Source organism: Battus philenor, unplaced genomic scaffold (genome assembly GCF_028537555.1).
Source record: "Battus philenor isolate CCGP_79_NKW_IND1 unplaced genomic scaffold, ilBatPhil1.0.hap1 SCAF_1, whole genome shotgun sequence".
Classification (NCBI taxonomy): Eukaryota; Metazoa; Arthropoda; class Insecta; order Lepidoptera; family Papilionidae; genus Battus; species Battus philenor.
In genome coordinates this window covers 14,227,815-14,249,570 of record NW_027181661.1, presented here as the reverse complement: position 1 = coordinate 14,249,570, position 21,756 = coordinate 14,227,815, and the positions used below count along the sequence as shown (strand labels likewise).

General features: G+C 31.5%; 1 protein-coding gene across 5 annotated transcripts in view; it reads left to right on the top strand.

Annotated features, from left to right (window-relative positions):
• fry (Protein furry) overlaps nt 1-21,756 on the top strand; it is a 118,241-nt gene that overhangs the window by 12,001 nt on the left and 84,484 nt on the right. For all 5 annotated transcript variants that reach the window (XM_068763882.1, XM_068763885.1, XM_068763884.1 and 2 more), the window contains exons 19-24: nt 992-1,141; nt 1,745-1,908; nt 2,515-2,678; nt 2,813-2,923; nt 3,347-3,501; nt 16,622-16,782. In XM_068763882.1, coding sequence (XP_068619983.1) covers nt 992-1,141; nt 1,745-1,908; nt 2,515-2,678; nt 2,813-2,923; nt 3,347-3,501; nt 16,622-16,782 — 905 coding nt within the window. The remainder of the gene's footprint in view (nt 1-991; nt 1,142-1,744; nt 1,909-2,514; nt 2,679-2,812; nt 2,924-3,346; nt 3,502-16,621; nt 16,783-21,756) is intronic.

Genomic DNA, 21,756 nt, shown 5'->3' with positions numbered 1-21,756 from the left:
AGTGAAATATTAGTAAGCAGAAGCCTGCAATGAGGCTCCTCCGGGAGCCCTGGAACTTTTCTACCTTAACAGACGTTCTTTTTCTACAACCTCTTTGAACCCGCAAAATCTGCAAATGCCACGTAGGCTGCGGTAACATTGCAAAAATAGGAATGCGAATTAGAACTGGAAGTAAGGATGGAAAGCGGAACCATCGCCTCCATAATGGAAAAAAAAGAACGCCGCTACAAATATTTAAAACATTGATACAGAATAATAAAGAAAATTATAGATAAAAAAAGTAAATAATAAAAATAAACAAATATTAAATAGAAGGTTGAGTAACAAAAAAAAATAGTTAAGAAATAGTAAACAAGGTCAAAAAAAAATTGTAAAATGAATTGTGATACTAAAAACAGCGAAGAAAAATAGGCGTTGTGCGAAAGGATTGTGAATGAAAGAGAATGTAAAGAATGACAAGAAAATATAGTGTAAGAACTTGTGAAGGATGACAGAAAGAGAACTCCTAATAAAAATATACTGAAAATGATTGAAACAAAAGTCCCTATCATAGATTTAAGATACGGGAACGAAGATTAAGAAAAAAAGTAGTAAAATTCGAGTCCTAAAAAGAAAAATTGATCAAAGAAACTTTTATATCGAGATATAGATAACTTACATTGTAATAATAATATTTTTACTTTCCTCAACCTAAATGCTACATATGCTGTGTTCACAGCAGAATTCACAGATAAAAATGTGCGAACGCCCATGTATTAAGGGAGGTAAACCCGTGAAACTATCTGTAAGGGTCTAGTTTTAACGTTCAAATTTTAATTTATATACACAAAAGTGTCGTCGATTTACTGTAAATTTAATGAATATCAAAATTATATTCTCAGAGATTGTGTTATTAGACATTAACATTTAACTAACAAAAGTTTCGAAAGCTAATGTCTCATTAAATTTATTTTACATACTGCAAGAGTGTAATTATTTGCATTCTTTACAGAGATTTATTCGAAGAGCTTATACCGATACTGCGTGAAGCCGTAGATCGCAAACAGGAGAACATGCGTCGTCGTCGTCGAAGGGACGCCCTGCGCCTCCATCTCAACAAGATGCTGCTTGTTATAGCGCAGCGAAATACCTTCTCTAGCAGGTAATAAAATAAACACTGTTTCACTTATTGCGTAGCTTAATACCTACTTAGCGGGAGTCAGACACATTTTTCCCTAATTTTATAACGTACCTTAATATAACTCTCAGCGGGATTTTAAAAAGAAAACTGCACAATGCTCCAATTAACAATGTGATTTTTAGTTTTAATCTGTTGTTCATCAGTACTAACCATTTATAATATATCAATAGAAAAATTCATAATTATAATAATAATGGAAAAAATGGATTTGCATTTGAAGAGTAGCGGCGGTGGTCTAGGATATAACAAAAAATTATGCAATTAATTTGCAGTGCAATTCTCGAAAAAATAAATAATATTTTCAATATTTTATTACAAGTAATTCGTAAAAAAAAGACACTGGCATTTAAGCTTTATATGCGATTCTGTCTTGAACCAATATGTACTAGGAAAACATATATAATGTAGTACATGTAAATGTGTTTTCCACAAAGATCGAAGAAAAATGATGTCAGGTAGTTGGCATAACCGATTACTACTATTACTGCGTATAAAAAGTCAAGACGCCCGCGTCCCAAAACAGCTGATTGAAATTTTTTATATAAATTGTTATTTTTTATGTAGCCCGTTCGCGCTTGAAAATGGAGTCTTGCATTCATCAATAACCGAATATTTGGACGGCGTGCGGCAGTGTCTTGAAGTGGAAGCAGAGAAAGATGCACCGGCCGCTCGGGAGCAACGTCTCGCTTTCGCCGACTTCGTAACGGCACTCGTCAAAAGTTTTCCGAGTAATATATATTTATATTCTGTTTCTTTAATAAAGTTATTAGAATAAATAAGACAACCACTTGAATTTTCATGGTACGCCATGACCGACGGTCTCGCCTGGTGAGAAATGGAGGCTCTTTGCAGTAATTGTCCACAAGGTTCCCCCGGGAGTGTCGACTTGGGTCGTAACATTACATACTAAACTACTCGAAATACGTTTAGCATTCCGATTCATAGGTGCCAAAATAGCTTCTGGGTTGCTATTACAGGATTATAACAGCCATAGTGCTAGCGAAACCTTTTGTAACTTGCCATAGCTATGCGTGCAGCCAGGCAGATGGTATGGTGCGATTCTTTCCTTCAGTCAACCTTCCTCGAAGCGTGACATGCCAAGTGGCATTTGTAGATTCCGTAAGAGGAGGCAGGGGTGCAAAAGACGTTTAGCCTTAACCTCTGTTTAGCGAAGCTCAAGAGCCCCAGGGAGCCACGGCGCGGGCCGCTACATACACAATTTCACACTCCTAAGCTGCGATACAGTGCTTTCAGTACCACCATAATACTACGCAGCACCTTGTATACTCTCATTAATTTTGTACTTTTTAAAATCATATTTTTGTTTTGTTTAGTGGAAATGTACGGAACGCTAATGAAGAAAGACCTGTGCAAGGGTTTATTTTCGTTATTTGCCGGCTGGTGCGGTCCCCTAGCTAAATACCTCGGATCATTACTCACACAACCACAACAAACTCCGCTCGAAGTGGACGACCGCCTGAACCTCTCTGCTCTTAAGGTAATATTTATGACATCTGTTTTTCATTTAATTATATTTATTTGTTTATTCAAAGGAAAAATTATTGTCCTAGTATGTAAAACAAGACTATTACAGATAACTAATTACAATATAAATTTAATTTTTGTTTTTAGGCGATGAGTGCGCTGGTATGTTGCGGCCCGTGTTTCGCACCGACTACGCTCGCTGAAGACGGCTCTCTTTATCCATGGCTAAGTGAAATGCTCTCTTCTAGTAACGATAAGGTATTTATATTCATAATAGTTTTTTTAAACAGAAGTAAGAATTTTTGAAAAACGTATAGCCGGACTAAATAATTCCTTTTCATATTTACTCAAAGTTGCAAGTTTTATTAAAGTTGGAGGTTTATTACAAAAAGTATTTAGATGCTAGTGGGACGACAATCCTGCCTATCCTTTTGTAATATCGCGCAATACAGCGATTATGGTCGGTATATAGTAATCCATCGAAGCCACATCCATTATTTCTTTAAACAAAAAATGATCTTTGATCTCTATTTCCCGAGAGAAATAATTCTTACAAAATTTCAAGTGTCTTAAATGCCAGAGATATTGTGATAAGTATAGACATAGGTGGAAATTACTCTTATATTTTATTTGTATTTATGTAAGTATTATGTTCGATTCTAACTGTAATATTTTTTATAGGTCTACGAACTGGCACGGGAGACTATTGTTTTGCTGTTGGATTGTAACCCCGACATTGGTCCACTACTAGATTGGACTGTAGACAAATGTTTCACGGGGACACCGCGTGTTGCAGATGGCTGCTTCATGGCACTTGCAACTATATTCAGCGCAAGGTAAGAGATAATGATAATGACAACTGAGTTTTTTGTATTATGTATAAAAAGACCGGCAGGAATTACGTGTCAATTAAGAATTTGTGTGAACATTGATTAAATCCAATAATAGAAAGTCGTTGAACCCTCGAATGTTTTTAACACGGAACACGCTGGATCCAAGCCGCATCGCAATCGGTTGTTGCATTTGGAGGAGATATATGTCAAGCAGCAGTCTTACGGCTGGAATGATAACGATGAACCTGTTGAGTCGAGTGCCCTAACATCTATATACATTGCAACTTCCACATCCGTCAGATCAAGTTGGTGTGGAGTTCTCCACAGTTATTATCCATGAGTCACAGCCCAAGTTGATTTTCCGTCGCGGGTACCCTTGAGTCTAATCACTCTATGGAGCGTCCACCGAAGCGATCTAAGAGCTCGGTGGCCTCGCGGTGAAATTTTAGTATCCTGTTCCTAGGGAGTTCCTAGGGAGCCCTCGTGCTTTGCTACATTAAAAGAGGTGTTAGACGAAAAAACTCCTCAGCTTCCTGCCCCCTCGCACCCACGAAATCTGCAAATACCGTCTGGGCAGCAAAGCAAGACATAAATAATATCGAACTAAAAACATAACGTGAACAAAATTAATTATTAATTTCCTGAATAATGAGTAATATGTTTTGCTATGTGCACTTGCCATCAGGTACACGGTGTTTATTTTTCATTAGGAACAAAGCCTCTTATAACATTCTTAATAAATTACTATAATAATTTAAATTATAAGTAAGGCATAATATTACAAAAATTATTGTCATTTAATATTATATGATCTGTATCGTTACTTAAAATGTTTGTAAATATTTCTTAGGTCAATAAAAAATAATGAGAGAACAGCTTATTTACAGTAATGATTTATTTGTAATTTTCGGAATTAAAGTGATTCCATACTGTTCAATTATTACGTTGTTGGAATGTCACTACGACTCCCTCTATTTTCTCTTTTATATTATATCAACATATCGGACTGTGTTTGTATTTTTTTACGATAGATGGCGCTAATACAATTTTTCAAATGTTACTGTATTGTTTTCCATGAACAAAATGCAGAATGTTATCATTTCTACTAAAGGATGACTTTAGGCTAAGATATAAGTATCCTCCATATATTTTGCAATAAGACCTATAGGAAGCGGTCTGCGTCTAGCGTCTTCCAACGACCTTAGCAAGATCATCTTTATTATCACAATGTAATTATATTCGTTGAGTTTGTTGAAACGCAAAAACAGATTTATTTTTAAAATAATACGTATGAAAGTTATTCAACAAAACATCATTCATCGTCTGCCATAATCTTTTAGGAACTTAAAAATGTTTGTTTAGACGTGATTTACGTTAGATAATATTTTCGATTACTGGTAGGATATAAAATTCTATTAAAGGTTCTGCCTCCTGTCCGGAGAATGATGGGAAATCGAACACTCGATTCCAAATTATTTTTAATATTTTTTGCAACTGTTTTTGCCACACGACTCTTGAATTATAAATTTATTGTAGCGTATACCGAACGTCCGTAATTAATTTGCGTCCCACGCCATATCCTTTGACCCTCACCCTGCGCTGGTGTCGATGTTAGAATTGCCATAATTGCAATAAAATATCGTGTATAATAACTGTTAATTTTTTCCTACGAATCGGTGATTTTTAAAGAAAATTATAAGGAATTTTGGTTGGATCCAACATATTTTTATTCTGTTGAATTTTGTGTTATCATCGGAGCTAAACAGTTCTCCGTGACTTAAAAGAAACGGAACTGATTAGATGCCAAATGTACTTTTTCTGGACGATTAAATTAGCGCAATGCAAGGAAGTGGTCAATTAACATTGGTCTGATAAGCCGCTGAAAGGAATCGACATCTCTATCTACTGACGTAAAAAGTTCTCCAGGTGCTTCTTGTAAACTCATGTGATGTTTGCGAGTGACGCAACGTAATTGCATTACCTAAAATAAAGCCTTAACAGTAAAAATGACATAGAGCATTTATAAGAGCTATGTATTCAGACAGCAATACGGAATTGATCAAATAATAGTCAATAGACACATAAACGTCAGTACCTGGCGTAACAGCAGACCCCTTGGAATTCTTAAATTGAGGAATCCAAAAAAATCCACAGAAGATGCTTTCTAAAACAGCTTTATTTAGATTACCAAAACTATTTTGTGTGTTTCTCAGTGAAAAAAAAAAAACCTCTTATAAATGAAAATAAATATAATAATAATTATAAATTTTAATAAGCAAATAAATTCCTAGTAATGTAATCAAGTGGTCTATTTAAGAGATCAAATTCTCGACTCGAATTTGGAAAATTGGCGCTCTGTTCAGATCACGTTTTAATTTGTGGGGATAATTGATAAGTTGCTGTCTTATTTCTGCTGGATGGAAAATTTTAAATGAAATCTTTGTGTTTGAGGCAAAACGAGATGAGCATCGAACCGCTGGTAATTTGGAGACTTGATACGCACGGCTTTTTTCAACAAAATTATTAGTTGCTATGTCCTCTAATCGTAAAAGTCTTTGTTCCTTCAACACTAACTAGACAGTGCGACGTAAGAACTTTCTAGAACAAACGCACTTAGGCCATACATATCATTATAGGTACTCCAGAACAAGCACCGCATCTCATTAAGTCTCATCTTCGACCCATGAAGAACCAGTGAAAGTACATATAAGTTCTACCCAGACCATTGGATCGGCATATAATCTTTGTCTATCTTGATCTCAGCCGCTGTCGTATCAATCCTTATCGGAGATAGGTAGGAATATGGTACTCCGACACTTCCGCTTCGAAAAAAATCCTCTTATATAGACTTATCTTAATAGCAAGTCTAGTCGAGATGACCATTTTAAAGTCTTACGCTTCAAATCGGTCAAGTATAATATTTTTAAAATCTCTATCGACGAAAAATGCTCAAAAAAATATTTAAGGCATTCCTCTTTTTTAATAAATTCTACCGCGTCTTTTTAAAAGTTAAGACCCAAGGCATCTGTCGCTTTTTTTATAAAATAAAAAAAAGTATTCAGATGCAGTGTTTTTTTTGTCGTTATTAAGTAGAGATGGCGTGACAATTGAATTGTACAATTGGTTCAATTCCATGTAATAGGGGCGACATTGCTTTAAATAGTGAAAAGGCTATTGGACTTTTCCAAGTCATTGATTTTATTGTAATGCACAATGTTACTATTAAAACAAAAACACTATTTTATCTATACCTATAAATTTTATAATAAGCTTTATGTAATTTTAACTTGTTACCAAAGAGGAATCTCTATGAATTATAAATTATTTTTGTTCTATATATATTATTAAATGCTCTTTTAAAGCAATAAAAAAATTTATGTGTTTTTTGACGCTTAGGTTATGTTACGCCAAAGTTAAGCTGTAATGTGCACCAAAGTAATCGACTACGTCCACGTAAAACCGTAGCACGGCGCTAAGTATATATTTATTGCTAAGTTTTCGTTGGGAAGTGCATTTCGCAATGTGAAACTAACAAGGTCACAAATGCCTGGTTTGTACTTGTAATGTAAAACTTCACCTTTGAGATAATGAGCGCTCGTTCGTCAATACTTTATATCGTAAACTGGAAATTTTACGATATAAAGTATCTCGCGTTTTCGAATACTTGATGCGAAAAATTAACTTCACACTTAAGATACAATGGTTTAGTTGTAAGCTATTATAATCTGTTTAAAATAACTGTCACACTTAGTACAACTTTGGACTTTTTATGTCAAAATGTAATTTGTATGACATTTATTTCGATCATACTCTTTATTTTTTTGATGAAATGTAATGAATTTTGTAATCAAAATACAATTATTTCAATACATAATTGTATTTTACTTAAAAGTAATTCCAATGATACTTACACGATAACACGAAATCATACATTTCACATTTCATCTATCTCCTATACACTCGCATAAAAAATTTCATATTTTCCCTTGTCATTCAACTTCTTTATAAGTTTCAATATAACTTCTAAAAGGCTTTTGTAGAAAACAATACCAGTGCGGCGCCCATTTGTAATCCCCGTAAATAAATCGCAAGGACAGTCGTTAAGTATTTGTGACAATGTGACAAATTTCATCAAATGGCCGCGGATGCAACGGAATCGCGCAAGGTTACTTTTAGAGACGAAGGTTGACGTAATAACACCTGAACGCCGTGTTATGCGCCCGCGCGCTTCGCCACATCAGTCTAAGACTTACTTTGCTACGGAGCGCACGCTGCTTTAACTTGCCTCTAATTTGCCATGTGCAGCTACCGCTTGTCTATTGTCTAATATGTATATTAACTCGTGTTGTGCAACCCTAATAAACTTTGAACTTTTGTGTGTGGTGTCATTATTATACCCACTACAAAAACCTTGGATGGAAAATTTCGAAAATCTTGAATGTTTTCACATGGCGACTTGTATGTCACCCGTTCCCCTGTTGAAAAAGCTTAAACAAAGTTTATATACTCATCGGAAAATCAACCTAACAATGTTGTGTATCAAAAACATTTTGATTTTTTTTTCACAAAATTTCGCATTGATTAATCCTAGCAGAGACAAGACGACGTCTATCGGATCTGCTAGTCGTTAACGTCAGTTCGTATTTCATAAAGATTAAAATAATAGATTGGCAGTATCGGCAGGATATTCACTTAATGGTTAGTATTACGACATGTAAAAGGTTATGGATCAAATCACTATAACGCATCATACGCATCATCATGTTTATTTAATAAAACGAATAAATTTATTAGCCCATCCATTTTATTAACTACAACGTCACATAGTTTAAAATAAAATAATAAATAGCTGGCAAATGGTAAAACGTAATTCGACGAAAAAATCCTTTAAAAATCAAACTGTATTTTTGGTAAATCTAATGTTATTAAAATCATTATGCAGGTGACAGACGTCCACTACAATGCATAGGTCTCCCATGAGAGATTTTGCGCTGCACGTAGCCAGTGACTTCCCGCGGCCTTAACTGTAAATATACTTATGGCTAATGGTCTATGCCATTGAGTTTACGAAAATTATGTAAACTTTTTCTTATAGTTTTCGAAATAAAACTCATCTCACTATATATATATATATATATATATATATATATGTATTCTCTATATTTTTAACTTACATTCTACTCGGTTTTCTGTACGATTTTAGTATAATGACTAATTACCATGGAGAGTAAGTAATCGATTATTCTACACATTGTTACCTCACTTTGCCTTACTTTCATAAATTTCCTGGTATAGGACATTTGTTTTATTTTACTTTGCAGCCTAAGCTTTGTATAAAACCGAGCGAATAAAGATGAACAATCATAATTAGCAACAGAAGTTAGAAACACAAAATATGTATATGTTGAATTGAGATTTGAATACATTCAAAGTGACGAGACATAAAAACTTCCGACATAATTATCAGCACATTGCATTCACACGTTTTTTCATCTATAACCAACTGCCTGTTTAGACATCTAAGTATGTAATATCAAAAAAAAATTACGAGATAAATATTGTTTCTTATTTTCACTCTCACTTTTTAACAAGCATTATTTCTGATTAGAGTTTGTAATCCTTTAACGAAAAAAATATTATTTGAATTGTTATGTTTATCATATTAACATTATTTATTTTGACGGTGCTGAGGTCATGAATATACTATTCAGTTTAAATATATATCTAGTTGTAAATAGAGAGAAATACATAATAACATTATAGAACTAATACCGTGTGTTAGTTGATGAATCATAAATAATATCAGAAAATCAATATCAGAAAATCTAAACTTGGGAAGGTGGATTGCGGAACTTACTCATTTAATTATTAATAATGGCGACGTACATCATACATAATTTTTTTTATCTATCGAATGATTCGATATGATCATAAACTGAAATATCCACAACTTTATTATGAAAATGTTATATTCAGTTATTGAATGTTTATTGTACCATAGTAATAATGTAAAATTTAGTATGGGCACTCTAGTTAAGGAAGTCGAGTGAAAGTCGCGTGTTCGTTTTCAGAAATAAACATACTGTGTAGTTTACATTATTTCATGAGCATACATTATATCGTACAGTTATAGAACACATTATAACATATTATGAGGGGTAACAATATATTCATCTTCGTTATCAACAACCATTTGCCATCTAGTGTACAAATTTACAATGACGGGGTGGTAAAAATCAATCGGTGTTTCTGTAAAATATGTCGACAGAAACGACATTACTTTTTCGGTCCAATTAATATTAAATACTATAAGTTATATATATTTATTCACCATTGCGAATCATTCAGATTTAACTCGTTCAATTTACAAATTAAATTAGAAAAAAGGCTGGATGGCAAACGTGAAACTTCACGTGAGCGATCATTATTATCTAATAATTTATTGTTTACATTCAATAAACAAATTACGATTAAGTTTATTTGAAAAAAAAAAGAACTCAGTATAATGAAAATATATTATTAATATGTTGTTTCTTTCGTTTTTCTTTTTGTTCTTAGTAGTATATCTAAACGCGTAATATTAGCTTCTTCAAACATATCTCGTAGCAATCTTGTTTTTATTGTTTTATAAATTACTTCTCTCTCTAGTTCTCTCATATAAAATAAAATAATACATTACAGGTAAAAGTTGTATTAAAAACCAAACGAGAACTGATGATGAACGAATGACACAAAGAAATACAGAAAATGGAGCATTTTGGAAACTAAATAAAAATTTTTTAGAACATCATTTTTAACTGTAAGATTATTTTATTTGTTTATTTATTTATTTGAAATTTTATACTTAAATGAATTTTTTATACTTAAAATATGAAATATTAATTCATATCCGTCCAGCAGCTGTAAGGTAATTTTGTATCACGTACCTGGTACTTTAAAATTTTACTTATAAACCACAAAATAATTTATGTTTATGGAGGTGTTTTTTGATACATTAACTTTATATTACCAAACCTCAAGAAAAGAATTAAAACTGATATGATTTCGTTTTCAATCAAACCGAAAGCTATTGAACTTTCCTATTAAATGATAACAAGATGTGATAACTTGAAAATGTTCTATACACAATGTTTAAGCTAAATGAATTTTTTATATTCGTGTATAAAATTACAGTTGCGCGAGCCATAACTTAACGGAAATTATTTAATAATCGAAGTCGTGTGACGATCAATGTTCATTATTAAATTTTAGAAGATTCGCAAGATTAAACCAAAGTTTAAGGGATATTTTCAATTAATGTATGGAATCAAAAAATTAATGGTTTCAAAAATAATAAATAACGTAATGATGTCATAGTAAGAAAAAGAGTTTTCAATATTCTAATTACAACATATTAAAATTAATTATTGTTTAATATTGCAGACTACGAACTGACAGAAGTTAGTGGCATGTTACCTTCAAAAAAGAACAGCTCATTTGTCAGCAAGTGAGCTATTCAAATAAATAAATATATGAATAAAAAATCAGAATTCAAATAACGTATGACGGAAGCCTCTTAGTGACGTGAACGATGTTTTTCGGTAACGAATATCTAATAAAAGTTCTATGCGCTCCCCAAATTTACAAGCCCCGTGTCTGTATGTGGCGCTCATGCTTCACCCAACAATTTAATGCAAACTACATGTCTTTCACCCCACGCCAAGTAGAATTCAGTTTGCTGGGATTTAGGACTGTACAAAATCTCAGCCAGCGCAATATACCAACGAGAGTTATTTAATTGTAGTAGTTATTTACCACGTATACATTCTGAACTATAAAATAGCCCTCATTTTAACACAGTGCTTATATTTACGTTTTATGTTTGTTGTGATATTAATAACGATTTGTACGCGTCTAAATAATGCTCTTAGATTGATCTTAATAAAACGTATATATTTCGTTCATAACATAGCTTTTTTCTTAATGCTCTATTTAAGTCTGCTTTTAATAGAGCTAAACGTGTATCATTTGTACATAACAAGTAACATGGGATAACATGAGCGCATTATAAGGAAATGTACGTGCAACACGTTTTCCTATAGCGCGGAATTAATGAACTTATCAGCCGTAGTATAGGATAGATTACAGTATTTAACAAATTATTAGTAAAGAAGTTTGGAAAGCAAACTAGTAGCAAGTGTTTATTACATTGTTACCGAATAATTGCTAGTTATCCTGCAGGTCGATTTTTGAGGTTATGTAGTTATAATTTATATATTTATTAAAAACACATTGGTCTTACGCCTTTAGCAAGGCATACATGTATTTTTATTAATTATTATTTATACTAGCATTTTAATGTTGGGAACATTACTATTGGGGATAAAAGTCTCCTATCATCCTACAATATTTCTAGGCACATCTATATTAGTTGCAGAATGTACTTTTAGGTATTCTAATTTGCTCTGTACTATCGCAACTAGCAATCCTTAAGCACTATAGAATTATAAACCACAATTTAATTTTAAAATTAACACGTAGATATTTAGAGAACAATTCACATTACATTATTTTTGTCTCGCCGTTATAAAAATTGTGATTCAGTACACCTGTTATAGTCACACTGCCATCATATACATCTAGATCGTTCCCGATAGGTTATATCACTTTGTGTTTCACAGGGTCATTAATTTCCTATATTTAACTTTTATCTTAACATTACAACATTACAAAAAGATTTTGTACAATATTAAAATATTTGGAACAAACATTATATTAGAATGTTAGAAACTTAAAGCTTTAGTTGAACTCCTTTCGTATACACTCGTCTTGAGAACTTGTACACACCTGTCTTTTATTGGTGAGCCGATCGCTTGAGCTGTGTAGGCGTGTTAATATTGATATTACCCGAGGAGTGCCCTACCAATCTGCTAAGTGACGACAGTCTCCCATATCCCATAACTGATTGTTACCAAGTTTTTGGGACTCGGTAAATCGATTGCTTGCATAAGAAACATCATTTTACAAATGTGGAAAGATGATACTAAGAAAAGCTTTTCCAATGTTGTGTCCTTAAATATTAAGAACACATGTTATACACTTTTTCTTATAATATTGATTCATAAAGTTAAAGTTTATTAATATTTGATGACTTGGTTGGTTCTGTATGTTACTAGAACTAATATTTCTCAAAAGGTATATCGAGAGTTTGGTAAAAGTCAGTGACTTTGTTTATTTGGTTTCTTTCATGTAAAGTTTGTGCGTGTTTTTAAATAGTCCTCTTCGTTGCTGATTTATTGGTTATATTAATGCCGCAAGACAATCAAGTAAATTTACAAAGACATCACTAGATGAATAATGATTTATGGCCTCGCTTGTCCCAAGTGTCGTCGCCATAGCTCTTTACATTATTACTTAGTATGACCTTCTGACATCGTTTTCTGTTTACATAAAATTTTATTTATTTAGCATGCACAGTTAAAAAATCAGTTCGTAATTTTTTTACTTTATTGCCCTATATAAAGAATCGTCTCAAACCAGTTTAGAAATACATTGTGCTGTTGCAGGAAAAATATGTATAAACCAGAAGTAGATGATATTAAAAGTTTTTAGAATAGTATAAATTAAACTAAATATCAACTTATGAATATTTCGTTGTTTTTTCTTAAAAAAATTAATACGTATATATATTTATTAAAAATAATACCTATGGCAATCTCCGCGTCTTTTCATTCCACTGGGCCCACTGCTTCTCGCAATGGTTAGTAAATGAGCTTATCCGGCTTAGCGGGGGTTTTTTCACGGCATTTTCAAACACAGCCACCGTATTTATAAAACCATACTCCACAAGGTATTTTTTAAATGTTTTTCACACCTGCCGTTGTCTTTGTTGTTCGTTTGACCGAGTGCTGCTACGTCGACATTTTTCACAAACTTTTATTGAAAACAACAGGGCAACAAATATGCTAGTATGTTTTACCTTTTTTTTAAAATAAGGGTATATACCAAAGAACGGAAAATTCAAATTTTCACGAAATGACAACTAAAACGTTACTTTTAAGCTGCCGCCAATTTCTTAAAATGATGTCACTGTAATCAGTAAAAATTATTGGAGTTCTATTTTTGAATTTTAAAATATTAATTATTCCGGCCAGTTCTTGAAACTTTTAATGTTACTAACGTAACAGTTAACGTTGAAATTTTTAAAAATTAATTCGCGTGAAATGTCTGTTTGTAATTATACAAAAATTCACTTTCTTAGCTAGACCTATGCCTTTGAAATAAGACGACACACTAAGCGATAGAAAAACCTACACACGTGAAAATATGTAAGAGGAAACGATCGAAACATGCATTTATCGTCAGTATGCATAGGTCACTTAGACTAGAACTTTGAGATGGACTTTCGATCTATATCTGAGTTTTTACTTACGATGCCAAAATTTCTTACTCAACAATCTTGTCATTGGTTTTCACATAAGTGACACTGATTCACAGTCTTAGACATTGAAGAACTTGTCGTCCTCCCGAACTGGCATAACATATTATATCGCTGCCCGAAGCGAATCTCCTGAGATAGATTTCGACGCCAATGTAAAAAAGTGCACGCTAAAGCTTCTTTAAAGCTCTGACGTTACATAATTTTGGCCATTACAACAAATTTCCAATAAAACACAGTGTTTGAAGTATATTCTTATATTAGACTAACAGAGAAGCAATGTCTTGTGCGATCAGAACCCTCCGGCGGCACAAGCGAGAAAGTTCTCTTCTTTGTGTTATTTATACCTAGCAACAATACAATACTTGTCCTTAGCCCTTTCGCTTTCGCGAGCAGCGCTTTTTGACGCTCGACAAAAGATATTTTATTCTCAGCGAACAGCGCCTTCTGGCGTTCGGCTATCGACCTTTTCTCTTGGCGAACAGCGTACATTTGTTTTATATTCCCGTGTCAGCAAATGATCATGCATTTATGGCCATTAATTTGTAGGTTACCATCGCGATAGCTACATACGCTATCTGTGCGGATATTTTGTCACATAACTTGATACAAACCAAAAACATCAATTTTGCCCGTATCATGGATAAACAAACGGCTGAGAGAGCGATTCATTTTCAGGTGATCCGAAGCGAAATGGTTAATTCGTACTCCTTTCAACAATTACTTATTAACTATCTAGTGTTTAAATAATATGTATCTTCTCTACAATCATTAATTTTGAACAATTACGCGATTTTAAAACGCGGTTACCCCGACTATTTATATTATCTTGTAGTTTCATTATTATTTAATCGTTTTTTTACTATAACATAATTTTCCGTTCAAACACGACACATTTTCAATTTTGGTGTCAAAATTTAACACCTGTCATTAACACTCGTTTATGGTGGCGCTTCTAGCGCATGTGTATTTTACGTATCCGACACGTTGTTTAATTTAAATCCTAATTGCAATGAAGACAAGTAATGATAACAGCCACATTATTAAATGTTTAATTTTTAATTTATGTAATTATTAAACTTAGTACTAGCATTTTATTTACGAGGCTAGTCACGAGACTCATAGTTCGACTCCAAAATACAAAAATTACAAAAATCTCTGACACTTTTCATCACACCGGCCCCATAAACGCCATCCATGGACTTCAACCGTCCTCTAATACATTAATCTAATATATAAAATTCTCGTGTCACGGTGTTCGAACTTGAACTCCTCTGAAACGGCTTGACCGATTTTTACCAAATTTTATATGCGTATTAAGTAGGTCCAAAATCGGCTACTATCTATTTTTCATACCCCTAAGTGATAAGGGTTGTTCACCCTTAAATTTTTTTTTATTTTTTTGACGAAATTTTTTGTTTTTATTTTTTTTATGATACAACATACAAAAATACATACAACCCTAAATTTTCACCCCTCTACGATCAACACTTATTTTTAATTGAAAATTAAAAAAAAATTTTTTGCAAAACAACGTTTGCGGGATCAGCTAGTATAATATAGAAATATTCACATATTTCCGTATAATGTAATTAAGAGCACGAACTTATTTTAAGTTATGTAATTTTCACAGCTAAATACGCAGAAAAAAAATTGTTACAGCTTATCGATTTTACGACAGCACATAAAGCTCGTTTTGTCACCAATAAAAATCTTTACGTTTTTATTGTTTTAAAGTATTTATGTATAATTTTATATAGAAAAAGTTTTAAGCTCTCCGTCGCTGCTGTTATTTTGCTAGCAAAATAACCCGGTAAAATAATAGCCTGTTGCTGTGACCCATTTCAGGAGTTGTGTCAACTTGACATCCGCTAACGAGAATGAACTGCGTTTAGTTAAAATGATTTAAATTTCCTATATAATGATTATAAGTATCGAATTCAAAAATTCATTAATTTAATAATTTCTATTATTTTAGAAATAATATCTAATGCAACTTTTTTGTGATATTCAATAAACAAAATTGTGATATACAAAACCATCAGAAACAAAAAGCAGCGTCCTCTGTATACCTTAGTACTACAACGCGATCACCAACTCGCCTTCAAAGCCAGGCGATTATGGTATATCGCCTCTGTAAATGTATATTTGGATTAGGTTAGACTAAAAAGACGATGTACCACGACGATGGACTGTAGCCTTTCATTAGTTTAATTTAAATCATAAAAAAGATTATTATTCAGCTAGTTTACTTCGTAACGTCCAGAATGACGTGTGGTACTGGTGTCTTTTTTAGACTTTATTGAGCTATGCTGTGCTATATATAGTGTATATTAGATAGTTAGCTATTAAAGATGAAAGTTATTCGAGATATGCTAAGAATGCCTGTTATTATAGCTTGAGAACTACTACATAAGAATGTGAAATATATCTCGAAATATTAAGGTGTCTATACTGAGTAAAATAAATATCGAAATAAATATTCATGGAATTTTTTTTTTATTTCAACGATTTTCGAACGAAATATACTTCCGAGAATGCGTGGTGTTAACAATCTACACATCGCATAATGTTACGTGAATCTTTAATATAATTGACCAATATTTTGATGCAAATAGCCGAAAGCTTTTACAGTTGCGATTAGAGAATGCGAGATAATTGTTTTAGTTATGAATTTGTGTATTAATATTTGTTTTTCTTGAACAGGGAATACCCGTGCGACCACTATACAGCCATCATTAACGTGACGTTAATGTGCACTGGATGCCCCCGAGCACCAGTCCATGAAAGTGCGCTCCAATTACTTCAGCTCCTCGACAAGCGATTCTTTGGCACCGTGGGCCCTCTGCCAGCTGACGATGATGCCGGTGAGTGATAGTGCATCAAAAGCTTTTTGCACTAACCTAGGTTAACCATTGTAAATGCGATTTCTCAATATCTAAAACATTTTGAGACTTAAAGAAAACTTTACGACTTAAAATACGTTGTCAAATAGCGATTGTATTTGTAGATTTTTTTCCTATTTTAAAAAAGTTTGGCTGCTTTTATTACCTCGTTTTTTCTATAAATATTATTATTAGTTTCATTTATTATATTTTGAGGAAACCACATGGAAACACTGGTGTTTACGCTATTACTAAAACTAATAACAATTGCAAGTAGTTGTAAATGTTACTAATGTAAATATATGTAAAACTTAGTACTCATATTATAAAAACTGAATTACAATTTAGGTCCTTGTGCTTAAACTGTATAGCCAATTGACACTAGTACTAGAGGTCTAATTTCATTATGATTCCACCGGGACTTGTGCAACACAAGCAATTTTTACACTCTTTGATATTATTTCCTAACATTGAAAATTGTATTATTTACCTTCCTCTCCAATTCAAGCGAATGTTCCCTATAAGAATAACAATAGAAAAATGCCATTTAAGATACTAATGTTATTTCTTTAATTTTAATATGTAATAATAAAATTTGATATGTGATTGACATTTAATTTTTTATTTGACGTGTAATAGAGATATCCATACTTGCGTAGTGCTGGAAAGTGTAAGTTCAAGTCTATAAAAAATATAAAAACAATTAACAAAATTAGGTATATAAGTGAATAATCTATTTTTTTAAATAACTAACACGTTTATTACTCTATAATATTAGAAGCATGTATTATCCATATTAAGTATGCTTTATTAGCCTAAAATGTATGAGGGTATATAATCATATACGATTAAGATTACGAATTAACACTTACTCATTAATAAAAAAATATTTTTCAATTATTTAACCTTACGTAGTGTGCATCATTATTGATCATACCTTTTTATTTAAAATCTGTAATTTATTGTTTAGCGTTGAGAAATTTTATAGATGTCATAGCACATAAAGCCTAACACAAGTAAGTGAACTGATTGCAGCGGAACGGCGCATATTGTTCCCGCCCATTAACATAAATTTAAATCATAGATAACTTGAAAAGATTGTTTTAAAATTTCATAAAGGTATTCTGTTTCATATTTCAAAATTATCTAATTTATTATTATCATCATATAAGACGACACCCATAACATAACTGCGCTATTTTTCCTGAGAGCTACTGAACCCCAAATATTTCTTATTAAACTCTTTATCGCACATCATGACAAATGAATTAGTTATATTAAAGTTTTTTATTTGAACATAGGTTAAACTAAATATTCCCCGATAAGATCAAGCAGAAACAAAATTACAAGTCATAATTTTGAAGTAGAAAATACGATATGATCGAGAGTTAGAAAATTATTATAATAAATAATTACTTTTTAGTAGTGTAAAGTAATAAGAAGTGAAGGGCGCTTGGTTTGCCTGATTAAGGCTTGCGTTGAATAGCTCAGTAAAAAAAATTATGAAATTTACGTGATACAAATATTTGTAAGGTCTCTATGGTGTAGACCTTTGTCCAGCATTGGACATCCAAATAATTAAAAAGACTCTGTTTCTCCTAAGATAGGGATGAACGAGGGGTCCCCGAAAATAGGAGACATTAAAAATAATAAAAAAAAAACATTCAACATCCTACGGCTAAAATGATGTTTTATTTCATGTTAAATATCCCAACAGTTAATTACGTAAAATGAATAATAACAACACTTGTACTATTGCAAATGATATAATTAAAATTAAAACATTTTTAACAATGCCGTCATTACTTAATTTTACGATTAAACAATAAATAATATCAATTATTAACCAAATATAAATGCTTAATATATTTGAAATTCTGCATAACCTATAATGATACATAATACACGATACATAATTTTAACAAAACTAGTGTATACCTTTAAAAAAATGACATAGACGTTATTATAACAATATGAAAAATAGATATATACTAACAGATTAAAAGAAATGAGTACAATAATAACAAATACCAAGATGGTTTTTTAGCTGTTTTAAATTATGCCTATATGTTCTTAAAAATACTTTAAATACATTGTTCAAAACTTTCCTTAATTTTACGTTTTTAATTTTATCCCAACAGGAAAATACCGAAGTATCGTTTTATGTATACTTTGCCGAGGTCCTTTGCACAAATTGACACATTCACATCAGTTTTGTGTGTGAATAAATTTTCTATTTCAATTAATTTTACTTTTTGTTTCCATGAAAGACTTTCCAAACCAATTTTTTCCAAAAGTTATTTAAAATTATTTCGTAACAATGATATGCTACAGTATTTAGTTTTGAAGTGCTTATATACTAACAAAATATATCATAGTAAAATACAAAAATTACACTAAATAAACATTCGAGTTTAGTCTTAGTTTTACAATTTACACGTATATTTATAAACATTACAATTAAAAGGTGATTCACACAAATAGGTCTCCATAAAGAAAAATTCAAATGATAGAACTGAAGTGCCACTGTTAACAAAATATTTCCATAATATCATCGGCGTTACAAGTGAAATGAAGAATAGAAACTTAATGCGCATGGGGTTTCTCCTTATATTACTCAAGAGAGAATCAAAAAATAAATAAGAAATTGAATAATTAGGTTTTTTTTAAATAATTAACTATATTGATGGTAATAATAGTTCTATAAGTCACATTACAATCCTAACTAAAAAAAAAGAAAATATTACATCACTCTTTTAGAATTCAATATGGGTTAAAAACAAATTAAAAATTACAAAATTAATTGAAAATTATTTTAGTGTGATTCGATGTAATTTATTGACAGGTCATACTAAAGACACTTACTATAATATTTTGAATATTAGTAATGTATTACCACACTAATAAAATCGATTATGTCTTATATACGACTACTTACATACAGAATTAATATTAATTGTAAATTATAGACCTTTAGTCATATAAATGTTTTATATATTATATTTTAAAATAGGTTGATATTTAATATTGACGATATTTTACTAATTTCTAATTATGAATTTTAAATTTTTAATAAAAAAAAAATATTTACAATAAATCGATATTTACAACATTCTAAGCTTACATCTTATATCCTATACACGATGATACACTATTTACGGATTTATGAGGAAAGCAGTAATAATGATAAATAAAACTTTGTTAAAAAAGTATTTTGCTGATTGCCAGAGTTGTATTCTTCGTCATGACTGTAGACTGAAGTATTAACTTAGAATAAAAAATTTAACTTGCAATGGGAAATTTCACTGCGAAACATAAAAACAGTGATGTAGTAAGACATATGGAGAAGTGACACATTTTTTTTAAAATAATTCTTACGATTAGACTCAATAAGCTTAGGCATTATATGCTCATTGTGAAGAACCCTGCTTATTCATATATACAGACAATATGTACAGACAAAATTTAGTATTATTTCGTAATATATTTACAGGCGAAATATATTGTAGATCAGCAGATTTAAACACCATATTTCATATTAATTATATATGTTTTTACGTTTTGTTAAAGATTATACTCGGCTGTGCCGAAAGTGCTTGAAGAGCATTCCATGACTACATCGATTGATATCAAATAAATAATTGATACGTAGTAAAAATTTTTGAGCATATAAACCGTATCACTAGGTATAAATGACCTTAGTTCATAATCATTCCTTTATAATACTTACAAACATTAATAAATATTTTGAGTTACTACGACTAAGTGGAGATAACGTACGACAAACGTGAACTATACTTATAAAGCGTATCATTCTTTTTTCAAATGTACAACTTATTTTATAAATGTATTATTTTATAAATGCATTATATCTAGTATCGCAGAATTCTCTACACTGCGAGATGTAAATTAATACATCAATAAAATTCTTAATTAACTTACACTACATATACTAACTGCGCAGACTATGCAAAATATTGAGACATAAAACATTGATAACTTAAATATACAAAACCTAAAAAAAAAAATTATAAGCTTCGACGAAATAAAATTTTAATTCAGAGTAAAACCTAAAAATTATAGAGAATTGAACAATAAAGCCTACAATAGGGCCATTTGGAACGCACAAACATTCTCATAGATACATATGTTAATACAAGGGTAAGCTATTGTGTTGTTATATGCATAAATAGATATCTGTGTGAGGAAAAGACAAGAGAGATGGAAAAAGAGTCTTGGGAAAATCTAGTTTTTTTCTGTACTGGGCATGCTCTTTCTAGTTGATTGATTTCCTATATTTAACTTAATAAGTATTAATTTGACTCGATTATATCTTTATTTTTTCAGTTTAAATTACTATTTTTATAATTTACTTAACGATTAAAGTTTATTTTTGGAACCATAGTTAAAAAATTATTAGTCTGTTTGCAAATAGCACGAAAAGCAGATTTTTTTTTGTCTCTGGAAAGTCAATTTTAATAGTTTTCTTTTGACGCGTGCTGAAATTTTAAAAGGTTGTATACAGAACAAATCATTTAAGAATAGGACAGATTTTCAGTATCCTCTTGTAGCAAGGCAAAAAGTTCTTAAATATGTACAGATTTTTACATCTAACCATGATTGTACTGTAACGGTGCATTCTTTATTTTTTCCAATAATGTTAATATATTACATATCTGCATTCAACTAACACAGAAAAGTAACGATTAATATGCTTTAATTTTACAATATTTGGAAATTTAAATTGGATTCTGAATACATAGCCAGACACGATGTAATAAAGTATTTCATATGAATAAATATGTTTGTAAATGGCGGTAGGGACTGAGATTTGTTACGATCGTAGGTCCCGATTTTGATTCCCAGATTACAATGTTATTTAATTCACACTTTGTGCATTAGTTACATAGGATTGCTACTTCTCACAAACACGTTCCACACTACGATCGCCAACCC